Source organism: Saccopteryx leptura, chromosome 3, assembly GCF_036850995.1.
Source record: "Saccopteryx leptura isolate mSacLep1 chromosome 3, mSacLep1_pri_phased_curated, whole genome shotgun sequence".
Classification (NCBI taxonomy): domain Eukaryota; kingdom Metazoa; phylum Chordata; class Mammalia; order Chiroptera; family Emballonuridae; genus Saccopteryx; species Saccopteryx leptura.
The window spans coordinates 162,021,773-162,044,759 of record NC_089505.1 but is presented as its reverse complement, the minus strand read 5'-3'; the positions used below and the strand labels follow the sequence as shown (position 1 = coordinate 162,044,759).

The 22,987-nt window shown below is 39.0% G+C and overlaps 1 protein-coding gene across 3 annotated transcripts in view; it reads right to left on the bottom strand.

Moving 5' to 3' along the window:
* SH3GLB1 (SH3 domain containing GRB2 like, endophilin B1) overlaps positions 1 to 21,974 on the bottom strand; it is a 44,071-nt gene extending 22,097 nt beyond the window's left edge. Inside the window, exons 1-4 of one of the 3 annotated variants that reach the window (XM_066376719.1) lie at positions 21,555 to 21,974; positions 6,383 to 6,524; positions 3,557 to 3,685; positions 36 to 169 (exon numbers count right to left, since the gene is read on the bottom strand). In XM_066376719.1, coding sequence (XP_066232816.1) covers positions 36 to 169; positions 3,557 to 3,685; positions 6,383 to 6,524; positions 21,555 to 21,626 — 477 coding nt within the window. In that variant the 5' untranslated portion in view covers positions 21,627 to 21,974. The remainder of the gene's footprint in view (positions 1 to 35; positions 170 to 3,556; positions 3,686 to 6,382; positions 6,525 to 21,554) is intronic. The other 2 variants (XM_066376720.1, XM_066376721.1) reach the window with 2 other exon arrangements.
* Between the last annotated feature and the right edge of the window lie 1,013 nt (positions 21,975 to 22,987).

Genomic DNA, 22,987 nt, shown 5'->3' with positions numbered 1-22,987 from the left:
ATGTTTTACTAAAAATGGAAATCTTTTCAACTCACAGCAATTGTTTTATAATCTCCTTCTATAAAGTTTCTTAAAGGAGTGAGAAAATTTAAAGCTGATGTTTGAATTAGCTCTCTGTCTGCGGTTCCAATTCGTTTTTGTGTTTCTCCACATTTAATAAGAGCATTACCTGCAAAGAAAAAAAAAGTTTTTTTTTAACCATTGTCTGGTAATGTCAGAAAGCAGAATCATGTTAAGATAAATCAGCAATTTGATCTGCTTTATAGTTGTCACTTGTTTACTTGAGTAAAAAAATCAAACAGAATTAACTATAATTAAGGCAGTTTTATTTTAAAAGTTAATTAAAGATTATAAATATCTAAATAAAAATGACATAAACCTGTATCATAGTTAACTGTACTAATTCTATCAATGGGACAAAAGAGGATGGATACACTAAAAAGTATGTACGGTCACAGCTCAAATAAGCTTTTATAATAATGCTTAAAATATTTTAATAAGTAGATCAAGTCAAAATTTGACTTCTGTTTTTATATTTATGCACTTATCTCAAGTACCAGTATCTACAAATAACAGCATATATCTGTATTTTAAGTTAAAGAAAAATCCATGTTTTGAAAGACAAGTACTGTGGAAAATAAGAGTGAAAGAAAGAGAACCACAAGGCCATCTCTAATAAGTGTTCTGTGAATTTTATTCCTTCATGTAAGGATGAGATAACATGTGATTGGTGATAATATAACATAGTAGTTATAAGAGCTCAATTTCCAAATATAGACTCACATTTGAAGTACTGCTGTGTGATCATGGATGAATTATGTAACCTCTCTAAGACTGTTTCCTTATCTTTAAAATGGATAACAATTTACATATGTGTAGGATATAAAGTAAGGATTTACTGAAATAATGCTTATATTGTATAGTGCTTAGTCCAATGCCTGGAATACTCAATTGTTAGCTATTATCAATTAATAGTATAGATTCACAAAGCCCAATTCCAATAACCAGGGTACAGTCAATGGACTTATTAGAGATACAAACAGATGAAATAAATTGAAAAAGGAAAGAATTTGAAGGTTTTTAAATGTTCACCCTCCTCTGGGCCTATAATTGCTGAAGGAAAGGGTGGGGTCTCTTTTTTATACCTTTATGACTCCAGCATCTAACTCTGTCTAGCACTAACTAGCAGGCAATAAAAAAATGTTTAATGTTAAAGTTTTTCTAAAGTTAATAGTTAAAATTTAGAAATAGAACCATAGAAATTTTAAGTATTTTCCAACTTCTGAAAAAAGTAATATTCTGAAGAACACAATGTAAAAATTTTAAAGTTGCACATCTAAAAGCCAGTCAACGGATTAAGTGGCATTCATTACATAATGTATAGGTTATTTCCTTCTGACATAAAAAGAACAACTAAAGGTTAAGTTCATTTAGTTCCAAGATTTATGAGCTATTTTATAAATTGGGACTACATATAGAAAATCATTTAATTTACCTATCATTTCATATCCATTTGAGGACCAATTTCATGTAGAAGTCTTAATAAAGAGAATTATTAGACATAAACAAAAGGAAAAAAGCTACAGAAATTAAAATAGTCTTATGTTCAGAGAAAATTAGATTTGAAGGATGATGGTGTATAACTTTGAGCTTTTTTTTTTTTTCTGAAGCTGGAAACGGGGAGAGACAGTCAGACGGACTCCCGCATGCGCCCAACCGGGATCCACCCGGCACGCCCACCAGGGGGCGACGCTCTGCCCACTAGGGGGCGATGCTCTGCCCTCCGGGGCGTCACTCTGTTGCGACCAGAGCCACTCTAGCACCTGGGGCAGAGGCCAAGGAGCCATCCCCAGCCTCGGGGCCATCTTTGCTCCAATGGAGCCTCGCTGCGGGAAGGGAAGAGAGAGAGAGAGGAAGGAGAGGGGGAAGGGTGGAGAGGCAGATGGGCGCCTCTCCTGTGTGCCCTGGCCGGGAATCGAACCCGGGACTTCTGCACGCCAGGCCGACGCTCTACCACTGAGCCAACCGGCCAGGGCCAACTTTGAGCTTTAAAGCTAAACATTTAAAGTCTGTACAACTAACAAATGGGAGAAACTGTAAAATACAATAATTTAAATTAAACTATGAAGAAAACAGAAATGAAATACAACCTAAACATCCAGAGACAACCATTTTTAACATTTTTGTTTTTGTTTTTGTTTTTGTTTTTTTTTCATTTTTCTGAAGCTGGAAACAGGGAGATACAGTCAGACAGTCTCCCGCATGCGCCCGACCGGGATCCACCCGGCACGCCCACCATGGGGCGACGCTCTGCCCACCAGGGGGCGATGCTCTGCCCATCCTGGGCGTCGCCATGTTGCGACCAGAGCCACTCTAGCGCCTGGGGCAGAGGCCAAGGAGCCATCCCCAGCGCCCGGGCCATCTTTGCTCCAATGGAGCCTTGGCTGCGGGAGGGGAAGAGAGAGACAGAGAGGAAGGTGCGGCAGAGGGGTGGAGAAGCAAATGGGCGCTTCTCCTGTGTGCCCTGGCCAGGAATCGAACTCGGGTCCTCCGCACACTAGGCCGACGCTCTACCGCTGAGCCAACCGGCCAGGGCATCATTTTTGTATTAATGAAATTATTGTGTAATGAAAGCACTAGTGATTTGTTCAAACACTATGTGCCAGATTTTCTATAGAAATAAATAAGGCCTCAGAAAGCTTAAAAAATATATACATAGAGAGAGGAATGCTGGTTGGGTAGCTCAGCTGGTTAAAGCGTTGTCTGATACGCCAAGGTTGCAGGTTTAATTCCCCATCAGTGGACAATACAAGAATCAACATTTATGTATCAATGAATACATAAATAAGTGAAAAAACAAACTCATGTTTCTCTTTCTCCTTCTCTCTCTCTAAAATTAATAAATTAAATAAAAAATTTTAAATAGAGGAGACATATCCACAAAAACTGCTATATATTGTAAATACCACAATAGAGATGTTTTAAGATTCAATGGGAGTGCAAGTGAGGAATTCATTTAACTTTAAAAAAATTTTTTTCCATTGATTTGAGAGAGAGAGAGAGGAAGGAAGAGGAAGGGAAAGAGGAAGTGAGAGGGAGAGGAGGTGTATGGGAGGGGGGCAGGGAGAGGGAGGAGGGGAGAGAGAGGGAGAGAGGGGGAGAGACAGACAGAGAAGCATGGACACACTTGTTTCACTTAGCTGTTTCATTTAGTTATGCACTCATCAGTCACTTCCTGTGCGTGTCCCAACCTTGGTGTGCAGGGATAAAACTCTACTGTGCTACCTGGCCACGGCTCATTTAAATTTTTAGACATAGAAAGATCTTATAAAATTTCAGAACAATGTATGCTTAAATATATTAAATATTAAATTGACCTGTACATACTTATTTGTAACAGATAATTCTCACTTTATGTTAAATTCAAAAATTTAATATAAAAGTGTTGAAGTTAAAAGTGATTTCATTTATATTAGGTAAATGTTAATAATGTCTCTAAGTAGTAAAAATCTAAAAGTAAAGATATTTGTTAATAGACCTTTTGCTTTCTACTTACCATAAGCAGTTCCTGGGCCGAACTCAGTCCCTGCATCGATCATATACTGTCCCAAAAGTTCTGGGTTGTTTACACGACTTGGAGCTTTTCTATCTAGTTTCTCATAAACAAATTCTTCTATCCTGGCATCTATGAGAAAGGTTTAAAATGACCAATTCTTTCAAAAAAGCAAAACTATTTAGTTGACTGTTTTGTTTCGCTACTAGCCATTTATCACCTTGTCAAGTTAACATGAAATTAGCAAGCTTTCAAGTCCTTATCTTAATATACAATTTTTATTTATATTTGAGTATTACATAGCTCTTAAGAAACTATTTTTAAAATATAAAAAATATTTTAAAATAAAGTAAATCTATTATATGAGCATTTTATTGGATTTTAAGTTCCAAAAAAGAGTTGGAATTCATTTACTATTTAATGAAGTTTCCTTTGCACCATTCATATAATTCCTAACTTTCACCTCTGAATGTTTATAATTCCAAAATCAGGGATTTTCAACTATGAAACTATAGATACAAGGTACCTAGAAGAATCAAAGAATCACATACTTCTGATACCCTTTTGGGCTTTTGTTTGTTTAAAAAGCTCTCACTCCCTCATAGAGTCTAAATATAGGCATGGGAGTTTAAGGGTAGAGTAATCCAGGCTTGGAATAGTCTACAGACACAGATCAGCAATATATGCCTTAATTTATTTAATTATACTGAAGGTATATAGATACTACTGAACATGTATTCACTCAAAAGATTTCACCATTAAAAATATCATTAAAATACAAGACATATTATAGAACATTAGTATAAACAGGAAGGAAAACAATATGAATGAATGAATATTTTAGTGTAATATTTAAGAAATTTACTTTTACACAGCTGCCAAATCACTGTGGAATTTCAAAAATGAGCTAAACCAATACAGAAATACTTAAACAGTTGGCAAAATGTTAATTATAAACACATAAAATAGGCTGTTGGAATAATACTTGCTTTTGTGGTGGACATTGATGCAGCATCAGAAGAGTTTTTAAGTAGGAATTTATAAACTACTGAGTTAGTTAAAATCAGAATGAGTCAGTTTAAAACTAATTATTTAAAAGATGTTACTTAAATTTCAGAATTTCATTTTCTGACTGTGAGAGTAATTCTTAGCTTTGCTGCTTTCTACCTATTTGGTCAAAAGTATAAATCCCCATGTTGATTTCAATCGGTTAATAAAACATTTGGTATATTTTAAATAAATGTTTTATTTCAGCAAGTCTTAAAGAATATGTAGACAATTTTGCTACAATTCAAAATATATTTTTGAAAAACTCTAGGTTCTGAAAAATCATATACTTAAATGACAGGGCTTATAGAAAAGGAGTTGGATTTGGCCACTTATAAAAGCTAAGTAACTTTACAAGCAGAGCACAAAAAAAGAATTCTGTTACTACTTCAGACTTAATACACTAATGCAAAATTGTATTTATGAGCCATTGTGACTTCTTCATGCTGATATCATTCCTGTTTACCAGACATGCATGACTATTTGCCATTCTGGAAAACATGTTTTAGAACAGACTATATATATGTGAAGAACTCAAGAGAACAAGGAACAAGAGGAAAAACATCTACTACTTTTTCTTTTCTTTTTTATAGCTGCTATTGCATATAATTTAAGTAGTCTTAAACAAATAAGAAACACCACATGGTATTGAAAGACCAGGCCTCATTTAAAGTGTAAAAGGCTTAGTTTAAAAAGTCACTACAATTTAGCCTGACTGGTGGTGGTACAGTAGAGCATCCACCTGGGTCACTGAGGACCCAGGTTTGAAACCCGAGGTTGCTGGCTTGAGCCCAAAGGTCAATGGCTTGAAGCCCAAGGTCACTAGCTTGAGCAAGGGGTTACTTACTGGCTTGCTGGAACCTTCCAGTCAAGGCATATATGAGAAGCAATCAATGAACAACTAAAGTGATGTAGTTATGAGGTGATGCTTCTCATCTCTCTCCCTTTCTGTCTGTCTCTCTCGTAAAAAAAGTCACCATAATTTAAATAAAATGAACAGAATTCCTAATAGTTTGTACAGTACTTGACTTTCATATAATAGCAACAAAGTTGGAATTTTTAGTTAGTAACTAAAGTATGTTTATGGAGTTCACAACACGGTCACAATAATGATGGGGAAAAGGAGAAGGAAAGTGTGCACTGTTGCCTTTGTCTTTCAGTTTTGATATATAAAGCTCAGTGAAAAGCCTAAGTGTCAATAACTTGGGATTTAGTTCCAAGTTCTTCTAATTAGCTATGCTCCATTGGACAAAAGGCTAAATTGTGAGTTTCAATTCATAAACAATTATTGTACATCTTATTTGCAAGCTTATTTAGTTGGGTGGTCTGAAAAACCTTAGAGTTGTCAGAAAATTAAATGAAATAATGTATGTAAAAATAAACATAAACATAAATAACTGGTAACTAATTAGCTTTCTATATAATTTTCCCTTAATTATTTAGGGATAATTCTCCCCTGGCTAAAAAAATAAATTATTTATTTTCACAGTCCTTCATAATTCTTAAAATTCAAAGTCACTGCCTAAAATTGAGTTTTCAAGAGGATTCTACTAAGTCCTGAAAAACATTATTTGTCAATATGTTAGAGGATACACAAGTGTTTATCACCCTCTTTTTTATCAAGGCACACACACAAAAAAACATAAGCCTCAAAGCCACAAACCAAAGAATTCTCTTCTCCAACAGCAATTAAAACTTTTTTTTTTAACATTAAAAATCTACTAACAGTACCTTTTAATAAGATCAGTCAATGAGACAGACAAAAGGTAAAAAGTTTCTTACTTGGGTTTGGCTGCAATAACACTTCAGTTTGTTTCATTATTTTTTCTGTCCATATTTTCGTACATTCAGCTTTGCTAAGAAGGTTCTCTAAGTGAGCATCCAATTCTGTCTTCTCTGCTTGGCCAAGCTTTTCTTCTGTGAACTGTTATTGGTTATTAAAAAATATATATCAAATATACCTCAAATACATTTTAGGAACTTATATAAATAATTAATAACTAAAATCTAAGCAATCCAAAACAAACAATTATTTGTAAACCACTGCATATGAACGTTTTTCTTTTTACTCTATGGTAATTCTGCCCTAATCTAGTATATAAATATTTCTGATTTATAAAGATAGGATAACATAGTGGTAAGGAAGAAGAGCTTTGAGTCAGTTGGGTCTGAATCCATATCCTGGATGCAATGCTGTGTGACCTGAGCAAGCTTTTGAATATTTTTTTCTTATGTATTATCTATCATAAAAGAGACAATATATATCTTACAGTAATCTGAGAATTAATTAAGAGTATGTATATAGCCCTGGCCGGTGGGCTCAGTGGTAGAGCGTCGGCCTGGCGTGCAGGAGTCCCGGGTTTGATTCCTGGCCAGGGCACACAGGAGAAGCGCCCATATGCTTCTCCACCCCTCCCCCTCTCCTTCCTCTCTGTCTCTCTCTTCCCCTCCCACAGCCAAGGCTCCATTGGAGCAAAAGTTGGCCTGGGCGCTGAGGATGGCTCTGTGGCCTCTGCCTCAGGTGCTAGAATGGCTCTGATTGCGGCAGAACGACGTGGGCAGAGCATTGCCCCCTGGTGGGCGTGCCAGGTGGATCCCGGTCGGGCGCAGGCCGGAGTCCATCTGACTGTCTCCGTTTCCAATCTCAGAAAAATACAAAAAAAAAAAAAAAAAAAAAAAGAGTATGTATATATATCGCTTTGTTCAATGCATGGTAACTATTATTTTAACTTTAAAAATGGCTGTTTATGTTAAATGTAATTTTGTTTTATTGGCACTTCAATCACACCTAGTTAGATAGGTTTTTATGAGATGTTATGGGAAACTATCAGTTAAATTGCTTCTTTAGGATATGCTGCAGCAGTTGATTTATAAACTAACTTTTAGAATATGTCCCATTCATACTACAGAGGCATCTTTTCAAGATCATAAAATGTTATTAAAAACATTCAATGTAGACCTGACCTGTGGTGGTGCAGTGGATAAAGTGCCGACCTGGAATGCTGAGGTCACTGGTTTGAAATCCTGGGTTTGCCTGGTCAAGGCACCTATGGGAGTTGATGCTTCCTGCCACTCCCTCCCCCCCACTTCTCTTTCTCTTTCTCCCTCCTCTAAAATGAATAAATAAAATATTTAAAAAAATTAAAAAAAAGACATTCAGTGTATACTATCTTGTGTTGGTTTTTGAGGAAAGGCAGCTCCCATACAGTAACAAAGAAATAAAAAGATTTCTGTGTAGATTTCATGGATATTTCTGGATATTTTTAAATACTGGAAGTGATAACTCAGGCTGCTTATCATGAATACTTTTTTTCTATGTGGCTTTCCTCCATCATAATACAAGTATTTCTCTAGCACTAATTCTATGCTCATTAGTCATGACTCATTTCTGGCTAACAAAAAGAATGTTCACCTTACTCTTTCTTTCCCCTCTCATTTCTTAAAATATCTTCCGCTTTTCTGAGTTTTATTATATTTCTTCAGGCATCCTTGTTTTTGGTCTAATACTTTCAACTGATTATCACTCAGTACTTTTAGCTGAAATGTAGTCTAAAATGTTATTTTTAGACTTCTGATTGCAATCTCCATCAAAGGTCTTGTTTAAGGGCTAAAAATAACAGCTTTAATAGTTTTTGTAAGGTCGTATTAGGTCTTTTTGAGACTGGTTTGTAGCCAAGCCCTGACCCAATGGGTGGGACTGAGAAAAGCAGTTCCAAAGCTATTGCCTAAACTCATAAACTTGCAGTGTACTGTAACTGAGGACAGGAGAGGCATTGGGCAAAAGATCAAAACCCTGATTCAAAGGTCAGTTGGGTAAGTAAGCAATCTCTTAGAGAGAACTCTAGTCTTCAATGATCCCTGAGATTCTAAGCAAGAGACCTTTTATAGAAGTATAGATCAGAATATTACATGTTCGAAGTCTACTTCTAAGGGTTAAACAGATTATCTCTCAGACATTGCAACCAATAAGAGGGAGAGAAAGGGAATACACCCAGGTGAACATAATCTATAGAGGATGATTTACCAGTAGAGCAAAATTCTTCACTTAGCACCTTAATAAGCAAGTATATCTGTTTGTTTATTGCATTCATTCCTTCAACAAATAATATTTATTTAAAAACCATATATATGCTAGGCACTATTCTAAGCACATAGGTTTCAGCAGCCCCAAAATAGACAAGATTTCTGCTCTTAGGAAGCTTACATTTTAATTGGGAAGACAGACAATAAACAAATAAATATTTAGATAATAAGGTACAAAGATAAAAAGAAGGTGGAAGGAGGACCAACATAGGTGGTCCTACTGTTTCTTGAGTGAATTATTGAGTGATTAACTGCTTGAATTAATGAATTCAAGTGTTCAGGATGGAATAATTCATTCTGCAGGGAGAAGGGGGAACAGAATTGAAAGGCTTCAAAAGTGGGGTGGGGATAAAGAAACTGAAGTTTGAGGATTGCCAGATGTGCACAGAAAGAAAAATAGCCTCTTTGAGCAAGTAACAACTAAGCTGAGATTGAATGGTAAGAAATGAGCTATGGAAGAGCAGAGCCCTCTAATGATTTATGTTCCAGTTGTATTTCTAGAGGATCATTAGCACCATCTTTATGCATACTAAATATGATTTTTTGGTAGAAGTCTAATTTATATTTAATAACCAAGAACAGATTAATACAACAATCAACAGATCCATAATTTAAAAATCAGTATCTATTAGGTCAGGTTTTTTTTTTAAATTTTATTTATTCATTTTAGAGAGGAGAGAGAGAGACAGAGAGAGAGGAGAGAGAGACAGGGGGGAGGAGTTGGAAGCATCAACTCCCATATGTGCCTTGACCAGGCAAGCCCAGGGTTTCGAACTGGCGACCTCAGCATTTCCAGGTCGACGCTATATCCACTGCGCCACCACAGGTCAGGCTAGGTCAGTTTTTGTGCCAGGTACTCTGCTAAGAACTACAAGACATGGTCTCTGTAATAAGAGAGCTATATAAAAAATATTATCCAAACAGTATAAACATGCAGGCCTATTTTTTTTCAGTACATAAAATCATGTTAAACTTTAATAGATGTTTTTAGAAACACACTAGAGTTAAACAAGTAGTGGGTTGAAAATTACTAAAAATGTTTACAAATAGTGATTAAGAAATAGTCTTAGAGTTTATCTGATATAGGTTAGGTTTCAGGGCAAAATTTTTCCCAATAATATTTCAGAGAATCAACAATTAGGAAGTTAATTATCTGAAAAACAAAATATATTTTTTAAAACAAAATATTTCAATCTTTAGGTCCAGAAGTCTGTCTGCTTAATTATTTAATATTTTCTTTGTGATGCTCACTACACTACCTTTAAGGTATCTCTCATTAAATACATATATATATATAATATATATATTATATTTATATTTTACTGTGAAAGTATAATAAAGCAAAGATGAATATTTATCGGTATGAGTCTGAGCAAGAAAAAAAAAGAAAATATGTAAGCCAACTTACAAAATTAGATTCTACAAACAGTGAGTAGGTTTTCTACTATTTTAGTTCAGAAAGGTAAAAAACAAAAACAAAAAACAATATAAGATCCCTTAAGGAATGAGTGAAATACACTTTGATTATAGAAAAACTGTATATAAAATAGCAGTTCTGGAGAGAGGCCCACATGAGCAATGTATTTAAGTATCAGTAATACAGTCTATCTAATGTTTATTTACATTTATGTATTTTTACTCCAACTACATCTGCTTCAGATGTTAGCTGTGATATATGGTCATTTTATCCTCTAATTTGTTTTAAAATATATTTTTTTCCTTAATAAGATCACTTACAGGATCTTATTTATACTTGTTTTAAAATATATTTTTTTCCTCAATAAGATCACTTACAGGATCTTATTTATACTTCTGTATGCTTAACAGTATCAGGGCTTAGTATGTTAGAAGATGCCATATACTAAACTGTGCATTTTATGTCAAACACTCAAAAAAAGAATTATTTAGGTAAGAATCATAATTTCAGTGATGAAGAAACTGACGTCAGAACTGTTTAACATTGTGCCCAAGGTGTCAAGTGTTGAGATTCGATCTCAGATCTGTTTGAATCAGAGTCGTATTATACTACACTACATTATCATAAATACTTGCTGTCAAAAAAACCAATACTTCTTATTAATACTTTCTATTACCATTATACAAACATATTCTGTGTTTCCTTGCCCCTGTGTTTTTGTTCACAGCACTCTGATTAGTTGTATCCTACTCTGATTCCTACATGATTGTCAATAACCATCAGATTAAGGGTAACCTTAATCCTATGTAGAATAAACAAATAAAGAAACAAACAAAAGGGTGGAAGGAGACATAAGAATGTTGCTAATGTTACAATATTTAAGTTGAAATTATAGATTTAAATTATTTAAATGTGCAAAAGCTTAATAATTCCTATGATTTTATAAATGTGGGGGCTTATGGATTTTTCCCACTGGTAATCAGAAGGTATGAAATATTAAGATAACAAAATAGGGCCCTGGCCAATTGGCTCAGTGGATAGAGCACTGGCCCAGCATATGTACATCCCGATTCGATTAGCAGCCAGGGCACACGGAAGAAGTGACCACCTGCTTCTTACTTTCCCTCTCCCCCCCCACAGCCAGTGGCTCCATTGGTTTGAGTGTGGCCTGAGTGCTGAGGATGGTTCGGCTGGTCCAAGGGTCAGTCTCAGGCACTAAAAATAGCTCCACTGATTTGAGCATCAGCCCCAGACAGGGGTTGCCGGGTGGATTCTGGTTGGGGTGCATGTGGGAGTCTGTCTATTTCCCCTCCTTTCACTTAAGAAAAATAAAAGATAGCAAAATAGTATAAGTATTTAATACACATATTTTTCTCTGAAATATTTCAAATGCATTTACTGCAGATAATGAGTTATAGCAAATAAATGAGATATTTAAATTATTAATAAAAATATTTATGGAGCCCTGGCCGGTTGGCTCAGCGGTAGAGCGTCGGCTTGGCTTGCGGGGAACCCGGGTTCGATTCTCGGCCAGGGCACATAGGAGAAGCACCCATTTGCTTCTCCCCCCCCCTCCTCTCTGTCTCTCTCTTCCCCTCCCGCAGCCAAGGCTCCATTGGAGCAAAGATGGCCCGGGCGCTGGGGATGGCTCCTTGGCCTCTGCCCCAGGTGCTAGAGTGGCTCTGGTCGTGGCAGAGCGACGCCCCGGAGGGGCAGAGCATCGCCCCCGGTGGGTGTGCCGGGTGGATCCCGGTCGGGCGCATGCGGGAGTCTGTCTGACTGTCTCTCCCCGTTTCCAGCTTCAGAAAAATACAAAAAAAAAAAAAAAAAAAAAAAAAATTTATGGAGAACATAGTATATATTTTCTTCTATTGTATATGAGATGTATAATGAACATATAACACAATTCTTGTACTCAAAGCTTTCATGATCTTAATAATGCTGCCTAAAGACAAACATAAAATTATAATGGTACCCTTTTTAGAAGGACTAAATACCTATTCTTTGTTTTTTAAAAAAAGATTCCTTTTTTAATAATCAATTTTAAACTTTACCCTTAAAAATTTTAGTTTTCAACATCTTTCAGTCCAAAATCATTACTGAATTTGTTGTCTCTTGATAATGCTTGTTAATTAGAAACTACAGTTGATTTTAAGCATGTATTTTAATGATTATGTAGCAGCACCACTTCATAATTAAATTTTTGTGAAAACCTATATTGAAAGTTAGAATGTAACTAAATCATAAAAATACAAACCCAGTGTTCTCCAAAACATAATCTGATGTATAGTTCTTTCATAATATTTTATTACTAATATAGTAAAATGACATGAGAACAGAAAGTTTAATCCTCTCTCTTTATATATTTTCTCTACACATTGTTTTAAGGAAAGGATTTTCTTTATAGAGTCAACCATATTTTGCCAGACACATTATCCTTCCTTTACTACAGGACAGGAATGTACCCTATAATATGACATAAGGAGTCTGGATTCCCTATCCTGTTTTATTAGAAAGAAAAAAGGACTACAAGTAAAAAGGCTGTGTAATAAAAAACATCTATAAACTCTAAGCATCAATTCTTTGGGTAAAATATTTCAAAAGTAACAAGCTTCTTGGGGGAAAGTGCATAACAAATTCTGATTATATATTAGTAAACTAAACTGTAAAGTAGATTTTTATTTTTATTTTTCAGAGACAGAGAGAAAGTCAGAGAGAGGGATAGATAGGGACAGACAGGAACGGAGAGAGATGAGAAGCATCAATCATCAGTTTTTCGTCGCAACACCTTAGTTGTTCATTGATTGCTTTCTCATATGTGCCTTGACCGTGTGCCTTCAGCAGACTGAGTAACCCCTTGCTCAAGCCAGCAATCTTGGGTCCAAGCTGGTGAGCTTTGCTCAAACCAGATGAGCCGCACTCAAGCTGGCGACCTCAGGGTCTCGAACCTGGGTCCTTGGCATCCCAGTCCGACTCTCTATCCACTGTGCCACTGCCTGGTCAGGCTCAACTGGTTCTTAATTTTAACTGCTCTTCGGAATTACTTGGGGGAACTTTCAAAAACACTGATGGCCTAATCCAATCCCAAGGATTCTAATTTAATTGGACTATGGTGTGGCCCATAAAGATTCCTCAGGTAATTTTAAGTGCAGCTAAGACTGAGAACCACTGTTTTAAGCTCATACATAATTATTTTAATATCAGGTTAAAAACCATTTTCTGGGCATATATTATAATCCAGTGGTCCCCAACCCCCGGGCCGCCAACTGGTATCGGTTTGTGGGCCATTTGGTACCAGTCCGCAAAGAAAGAATAAATAACTTACATTATTTCCGTTTTATTTATATTTAAGTCTGAATGATGTTTTATTTTTAAAAAATGACCAGATTCCCTCTGTTACATCCGTCTAAGACTCACTCTTGATGCTTGTCTCATAAGTTCGACAATTATATTTAAAAATACCATAATTTTTACACCGGTTGCATAATTTTATTTTGTGCATTTATCTGTCCCACCCTAAAGGCCGGTCCGTGAAAATATTTTCTGACATTAAACTAGTCCATGGCCCAAAAAAGGTTGGGGACCACTGTTATAATCAACAGTTCAAATGCTATAGAAATGTTTACTGAAACCTATGTATTCTTTTTTTTTTTTTTCTGAAGCTGGAAACGGGGAGAGACAGTCAGACAGACTCCCGCATGGGTCCAACCGGGATCCACCTGGCACGCCCACCAAGGGGCGATGCTCTGCTCCTCCCGGGCGTTGCTCTGTTGCGACCAGAGCCACTCTAGCGCCTGGGGCAGAGGCCAAGGAGCCATCCCCAGCGCCTGGGCCATCTTTGCTCCAATGGAGCCTCAGCTGTGGGAGGAGAACAGAGAGACAGAGAGGAAGGAGAGAGGGCGGGGTGGAGAAGCAGATGGGCGCTTCTCCTGTGTGCCCTGGCCGGGAATCGAACCTGGGACTTCTGCACGCCAGGCTGATGCTCTACCACTGAGCCAACCGGCCAGGGCCATAACCTATGTATTCTTATTGATCAATGTCACCCCATTAAATTTAATTTTCTAAATAAATTATAAAAAATAAAAACAAACAAACCATCTTCTATGTTGTAGTCTATTAAGTTAATGCTATAGCACCAAAGGATGTGAACATAGTTTTGGGTAACACAAAGTACCAAGAGTTCTTACATAATGAATAAATGCAGGGACTCTAAATGTGACATGCATTATTTATTAGAATTTGAGAGACATGGTAAAGTTATTTGCAGTTTAAATTCTATAAATAAAATGGAATTTTAGAAGGACTATAGAGAAAGTATTTGACCAAGTTGGAATTCTATCCAAATAGCATCTGACAGGAGCTAGGTGAGGGCAGCAGTATCATAATTGTATTTACATCTCCAGTTTAGATAAGCATTAAGACTTGCTAAATTAAGTGGGAGTTCAAGGCCAAGCTTACAACTAAATTTTATAGATTTTATTTCCCTCCCTCAGAAAATAGCTGCCAGTCATAAAATTTATAGTGTAACTTTAAGTAGTCAGTTCTAAGAAAATGTTAGAAAATTACAATAAACTCCCTCCTTAAGTAATTTAGTTTGAGAATTTTTTTGGGGGAAGTATACACTCATTTTAAAGATGGTGAGCAAAGTCTTGCTTCAATATTAATTCTGAATTTAAAATGTGACCACTTGAAAAATTTATTAAACCAAGTAGGAGAACAGTAATTCACAAAATGGATCTTTACTACAAAGAGTAAAATATTTAATTATGACAAATTGGAACTAGACTATGAAGTCCTTGAGGGCAGCAACTAGGTCTTATTCATCTTTGTATTTTTCAAAGACAAACACTCTTGGAGGTACTCAATAAATATAAGTAGAATTAAACAGTTTAATATTATAGACTGGCATTAATTAACTTTAAGGTCAGCAGATACAACATTAGAAAAATAGTAAGAGTAAATGTTACTTATGGTTACTACCTTACTTGGTGGAAATGATATACATATAAAAGTTTAAAAGGACCAAAACTGGATGTTGTGAAAAGAAAGTGTTAAAGATATGAAAGCCATAGAGTAATAGAATTTTAGAGCCCCAAGAGACCTTATATAACAGTTCATTAGGAGAAAAATGACCCATATGGGATTAATAAATGACACAGGATTTCACACCATGCGCCTGTGGTCTGAGATGGACTTGAAGTTGTAACTTGAGAGTAAGAAAGACTACACAGAGAGGCAGGGGAATTCAAGATGAGTACAGCTTATGAACAAGTCTAGAATTAGAAAAGTACAAGGTATTTTTGAAATTAAAAATAATTTGATAGGAACAGTGTTTATACAGTGTCCGTAAAGTCATGGTGCACTTCTGACTGGTTACAGAAAAGCAACAAAAGACATTAGAAATGTGAAATCTGCACCAAATAAAAGGAAAACCCTTCCAGTTTCTGTAGGATGATGTGGCAGCATGTGCGCATGCGCAGATGATGAAGTTACACTGTATACAGCGGAGCAGCCCACGGCATGCCAGTCGAGATGTGGACAGTACAGAGGAAAGTTCAGTGTGTTCTGTGGCTCACTAAATTCGAATTCGTGACCAAAGTGCTACGTAAATATCGGCGTGTTTATAACAAAGTGCCACCACATAGGAATAACATTACTCGGTAGGATAAGCAGTTGAAGGAAACCGGCAGTTTGGTGGAGAAACCCCGTTCTGGTATGCCATCAGTCAGTGACGAGTCTGTAGAGGCTATACGGGATAGCTACCTAAGGAGCCCTAAATAATCTGTGTGTGAGCCCACATCAAACTGCACTGAATAGGTATGAAACTGGGAGAGTTTTCCCAGTATGAAACTGGGAGAGTTTTTTATTTGATGCAGATTTCACATTTCTATCGTCTTTTGTTGCTTTCCTGTGACCAGTCAAAAGTGCACCATGACTTTACGGACACACTGTATATGAGAGAAAGGATAAGCTGGAAGGGAGTATTTAATGCTCAATTAAGAAGTTGGGCTGACAAGACAGATCCCATGACCTAACAAATGATTTTTAGGACACTAATAAAGTAACAATTGATCGAAGATAAATAACTTGATGCTCTTGTATTCTATTGTCTTGAGGGAGTTAACAACAACAAAAGCATCTAAATGAATTATTAAGGAACGAATATTCCTATTCATTTATACATTTTACCTTAACATACCTTTTTTATGTATTTTTTTTTTTTTTGTATTTTTCTGAAGCTGGAAACGGGGAGAGACAGTCAGACTCCCGCATGCGCCCGACCGGGATCCACCCGGCACGCCCACCAGGGGGCGATGCTCTGCCCATCCGGGGCGTCGCTCTGCCGCGACCAGAGCCACTCTAGCGCCTGGGGCAGCGGCCAAGGAGCCATCCCCAGCGCCGGGGCCATCTTTGCTCCAATGGAGCCTTGGCTGCGGGAGGGGAAGAGAGAGACAGAGAGGAAGGGGGGGGGTGGAGAAGCAAATGGGTGCTTCTCCTATGTGCCCTGGCCGGGAATCGAACCCGGGTCCCCCGCACGCCAGGCCGACGCTCTACCGCTGAGCCAACCGGCCAGGGCCACATACCTTTTTTAAAGTACCAAGGCACATAAACAAAATTTAAACGGTGAGAATGGAGTGATGAGACCAGTGGTGGGATTCAGCTGGTTAACCACACCAGTTTGGTAGAACTGATATTTAATTTTTTGTCAAGTTTGGTGAACTGGTTGTTAAAATGGCACTTGTAATCAGGGTTCTCTGTAAGGTGGGAGCTTGGACAGCGCCTAATGTGGAAACAACAAATTTATATTTCTTATTCTTTTTTTAACATTCATCTGCACAACAGCGAATTCTAAGCACCCATAGTAATATTCATTCCGTCCATAGGTGAAAATAATTGCAAGTGAGGATGCCAATCAAGAAGCAATATGGGCCTTGGCTGGTTGGTTCAGTGGTAAAACTTCAGCCTGGTGTGTGGATGTCCCTGGTTCAATTCCTGGTCAGGGTCACAGGAGAGGTGCATATCTACTTCTCTACCTCTTGCCCTTTCACTTCTCTTTCTCTTCCTCTCCTGCAGCCATGGCTCAATTGAAGCAAGTTGGCCCCAGGCCTGAGGAGGGCTCCCTGGCCTCTGCTTCAGGCTAGGAAGAGCTCCATTGATAAGCAACAGAGCAACGTCCCAGATGGGCAGAGCATCCACCCCTAGTGGGCTTGTCAGGTGGATCTGGTTGGGGCACATGCAGATGTTTGTCTCTGCTTCCCCTCCTCTCACTGAATTAAAAAAGAAAAAAAAGCAGCAATATAGAAATATCTTAAAATAAGTTTCATTGTTTTTTGTCAGGTATTATTTAATATTTTTCCATTAATACTTTAAAATGCTTATAACAATCTAGTTTTGTATACTTCTTTTATTATTCTTATTTAAGTATAAAATGCATGAAATAATAAACTACCTTTCCATATATAGCTTTTTATACTTAAAACGGTCATTAGGGCTGAGATGAGACCGGTTGTTAAATTATTTGAATCCCAACACTGATTCCGTCCATAGGTGAAAAAAATTTGATGGAACTATGCTTGTAATATTTATTTATTCATTTCATAAAACTCATTATATCTTTAAAAAAATACCACCTTTTAATTCCCTCACATATGTTACTTCAGTAGGAAGTGAGGACGCCAATCAAGAAGCAATATAAAAATATCTCAAATAACAGTTTTATTGTTTTTTGTCAGATATTATTTAATATTTTTTCATTAATATTTTAAAACTTATAATCTAGTTTTGTGTACCTTTTATTGTTATCATTTAAATATAAAGGCATAAAATCATAAACTACCTTTCAGTACAGTATATTGTTCTTCTTATACTTAAAATGGTATTAGGGCAGAGAATTGGCTGTTAAATTATTTAAATCCCACCACTGGATGAGATCCATTTATATGCTTTAACAGTCTGATTTTACTTTTTACAAAACTGGGGATATATTAAAATTTTAATTAAAAATTTTTTTAAAGTAAAATGAAAAATGTAAGGCAGTTGGCCAACCAGAAAATGGCTTATATCTTAAGGTATAAATGTTTATGCTGAATTCTGTTCCTACTACTTTTATTACTTATAATGAGTAATGGCATAGATAGCTCTTACTCTATTCTTAGCATGAAGCTTGGCACTTTGGCACTATTCTGATGTCAACTCAATTTAGAATATAAACGCAGTTATTGACTAAACATTAAAATAAAAAAATAAAAGAATTTTATTCTTTAAAAATATTGTAGAAAACGTCAAACATATACAAAAGCATAATAGTATAATGACCCCACTTCAAACTATCAACGTGTTGCCAGCGTTGTTTTAATTACAACTTTTTTCCTTCTGAAATAGTTTAAAGCAACTCTCAAATATGATATAATTTATACATAAATATTTCAGAATGTATCTCAAATACATACATACTTAATAAGAAGACACATTAAAGAAGCTTGCTCCTCGGCCCTGGCTGGATGGCTCAGTGGTAGAGCGTCAGCCTGGCGTGCAGAAGTCCCGGGTTTGATTCCTGGCCAGGGCACACAGGAGAGGCGCCCATCTGCTTCTCCACCCCTCCCCCTCTCCTTCCTCTCTGTCTCTCTCTTTCCCTCCCGCAGCCGAGGCTCCATTGGAGCAAGGATGGCCCGGGCACTGGGGATGGCTCCATAGCCTCTGCCTCAGGCGCTGGAGTGGCTCTGGTTGCAACAGAAGCAATGCCCCGGATGGGCAGAGCATCGCCCCCTGGTGGGCGTGCCAGGTGGATCCCGGTCGGGCGCATGCAGGAGTCCGTCTGACTGCCTCCCTGTTTCCAGCTTCAGAAAAATACAAAAAAAAAAAAAAAAAAAAAGAAGAAGCTTGCTCCTCTTGAAATATTTCCTTTCTTAATAAATGGCTCAAGCCAAAATATCAGTCATCTTTGACTTATTTTTCTCTCATAGCACAAAGCCAATCTAACAAGCAACAGTGGATTCTGAACCTCCCCTCCTATCACTCTTAAGTCACATCCCCTTTTACTCTTTGCCTGTCCTATGTCCACAGCTCCCTAACTAGTCTCCCTAATACACCCTGCAAACTCAGTCTCTGCACTTGTTCCTTATGACTAAAATGCTTTTCCTTAAAAACAAAAGCAAAACAAAACAAAAAAACTGCAAACTATCATTTTCTTGAAGCCTTTTCGAATTTGATCCTATAAGAAAAGGGATGTCCTGACCATCTTATCTATACAACATGGCAACAGCCACCATTTCTGCCATTAATCTATCCTTGCTGGCCTTTTTCTCCATCACCACCTGATGTTTTTTACTAGTTTGTCCTCTCCTGCTGGACTGGAAGCTCTGGGATAGCAGACGTTTTCCTGATTTTATTCACTGCTGCATCACCGATGTCGAAATAGTAATGAGAGATTCATGGAGTAGGAACTTAAGTATTTAATACTGAAAACTATTTGATAGCCCACAGATTAGAAAAGAATTTAAAAACTCCTAAAAAATTTAAAATAATCAGTACTTAAAATACATTTGGATAGTAATACATCTTTTGAGACCTTTGACAGATTCTTTAAATTGAGTCTACTGACGATTTAAATCAAATTCTAGTATGTGTTCTATTTAAACAGTGTGATCGTGTACCTGAAAATACATCTAACTGCATTTAAGAGTGTCATTATACAGTGTCCAATCTGCATTCAGCATCTAGACTCATAAGGGATCAGTACCAAAACCTCAGCCTCTTTTGCAGTCAACATTAAGTTTCATAAATCAAAATTCATTTCAGATCATCACTCATTCTTCTTGCACCTTGTCTTTGAACTACTTATATTAGAAGTAGGCTAATTTAAATAAAAGTTATTTTAACTATAAGGTCCAGTGTCTTTACAATATACCTCATATTTCGGTGGAGGATGTGGGGGAGACGTTAAGGCAGCTCGCCTATTACTCACTATGCAGATTTTGTAACTTGGAAATTAAGACCTAGAAGGAATTTCCCATCTATTAAGTGATACTTGCCTAAGTGTTATTGAAATGCTTAGATTGTACTGGATGATCTTTAAACCCTCTCTTGACTGTAATATTCTATTATTCTATATATCCTAAACCTGCAATGCTTATCCAGGAAGAGGGAAGCATTTTGTAATAAGTAGTAGGTCAGACAGCACTTGCTATTTTCTAGCCATGCGAGTTAAGCAAGTTACTCACCTCTCTGAAGCTGCTTCCTCATATATAAAGGGGGTTAACAACATCTATCTGGCAAAGTTACAGAAAGGACTGGGAGCTCATCTGTCTAACGCCTAGCGAAATGTTTGACACAGTTTTTTCACAATTTAGTAAGATATTATCTTGTTCTAATTCTACTTTTTCTTTTTTGCCCAAGAACAGGGCAATGTAAGATCGACTATGCCAATAAAACTGGGGCAAAGAAAAGCAGTAAAGCAATCGAACTGCTTTACATTTCAGTATCTATTTTGTATGCATATTAGGAAACGATTCTTGTTTTATCTTTACAAAAGAGCATGCTGTTGCTGTGACTATGTCATTAATGTTAACACCAGATTGTGTATGAACCATGCTGTGGTGAAATTCACGTCTGTTCACAAATTTCACTGAGTTGGCATAATGTTGGTGATGACTGTAGAAAACTGTCCCAATTTCCCTAGCTCTGACACTTCCCCGACCGCGCAGTAAGTAGCACGAGATGGTTAACTTTTCCCTTTACAGTGCATCTGAAACACACTACTGTGGCCACTGGCACAGGGGCGTCTCTCCCCTGTCTCTTCCTGCCCTGCGGAGCTCCCCATTTTGACAATGTGCGGGAAGCCCCACGCTCCCGGATTCCCGCAGCCGTGGCTGAGTCGGGACCGGCTCCACTTCTCCCGCGGACTGGACTGCCAAGCCCACCGCCCGTCCTCTCTCGGGAGAGGGGGGCTGGAGGGAACAGTGCTGGCAGCTCCCGGGCTGAGCAGCAGGAAGAGGAAACTTCCTTCCAAGACTGGGCGGGGAGGGTGACAGAGGAGAGGAGAGGGTGGGGGTGGTGCAAGAAGAGTCCGTCTCTGTCACCCAGCGGCTCGCCAGGCCGCCGCCGCCCCGGGAGGGAGGGAGGTCAAAGGAGCACCGCGTGGTGGGGTCAGAAAGGCGGGCACCTCGGCTCGAGGCCGAACTCAAGGTGTCCTCCAGGGGCCGTCCCGACCCCCCGCACTTCCCAGGGAGCGGCCGGAGGGCAGGAGCGAGATGCAGAAAGGCCGCCCGGCCAGGAGGGGCACCAGGCCGCGCCCATTGCCCGGGCCTGGGCCTCGGGCCGCAGCAGGCCTGCTGGGCGGTGGGCGGTGGGCGGTGGGCGCTGCCGGGAGCCAGGCGCCGCCGCCTCGGGCTGGGCGCTGCAGCATCCCCCTCCTCGGTCCTCGGGGCGCCGCCACCCTTCCCCCCACCGTGGTACCTGCACCGCACGACTGAGGAAAGTGCCCGCGTCCGCCGCCAACTTCTTCACGTTGAAGTCCATTATGTTCATCCTGGGCGGCTGCCGGGCGGAGCTGCCGGCTGACCTAGCGGGTAGGCAGAGGCGCCGCGGCCGGGCTGGGGCGCCGGGCGGGAGTGGCGGGGGCAGACGTGGTAGGTGGAGGGAGGCGGCGCCAGCCCCGCGGCCGCAGCTGTCGTTTCCGTCAAGGGGGAGCGAGAGGGTGGGGCGAGCGGAGAGAACGAGCGCCTCCTAGCGGTCCACGCGTCCCAGCGGCCGCGGCTGAGGCGCAGGGCCTGTCGGACCGGGAGCGGCCGCTAGCGTCGGCACTGCACTGGCCGCAGCGGGCGAACAGCAAGTGGACTGGCGTTCTGGCCCTAAGGCCCGGGTCCCCAACGGAGGAAACGAATGCCGCCGCGGGGCGGAGCCTTTCTGCAGGTTATCGCGGGAACAGCGACCCCTTCAGGATCGCCGCGGCGGCGCGCCGGGAGCGTGCTCAGCTCCGCTCAAGCGGAGGTCGCCTTCTGTGCGATGACAGGTTTCGGCCCCTGAAAGTGAAGAACAGAGACAACTTAAACTCCCATTGTTGTTTTGAGAAAAAATATGGAAATTGTTGCCTAGAATTTCAGTATCTGTGAAATGAGAATCAGCAGCTCTCTGTCATCCTGTAGTACCCCCGCGCCCTCTGGTCTCTGACGCCTGGATAGCACTTGGCAATGTTGCGGAACAAGGTTGAATTTAATGCTCCCACCCAGCTAGTTTTCATTCATTCAGCATTACTGAGTATCTACTGAATAGATTAGATTCAGAACTGATATCCAATAGATTGGATTAGAACTGAAACAGGAGCCGGAGAAACCATGGAGAAAAACACTCCCTTTGCCTTAAAAAACTCTCAGTTCTTTTACTTGACAACTTAAGGGACTTCATCCCCAGTAGAAGCTCTTGTCACTTGGCTGCCGCAAGGACTTTGTGACTGCCTTAAAGCAGCCTGCACACGGTTGTTTACAGGATCAAGCCTAGGTGCCCACTGTGTGCAAATTGCGATGCCTGGGGACACGAAGTGCCAAGGGGAGGAGACAAAGACGTATACAAATGGTGAGTGAGATAGAATAATCCTTTAAGATTCAGCATGGCAAATTTTAATAACAAAGTGAGAATATGACGTGAAATCTATTGGAAACCTCATAATTCCAAGTAACTTCTTAAGCAGTCTTCATGATACCGCCTATGTCTGAACTCAGTTAAAACATGTGAAAGCAGGGAGAGAGGTTAGTATTTCAAGAAAACGCTGTTTTTGTGTGTGTTTGTATGGGCTGTGCCTTAGGAAAACTCAGGCCCCCACAGACAGTGAAGTGAGCTCACCACATTCATGCTTCAGTGTTGTACTGAAATAGTAGTAACAATAAGGTGAC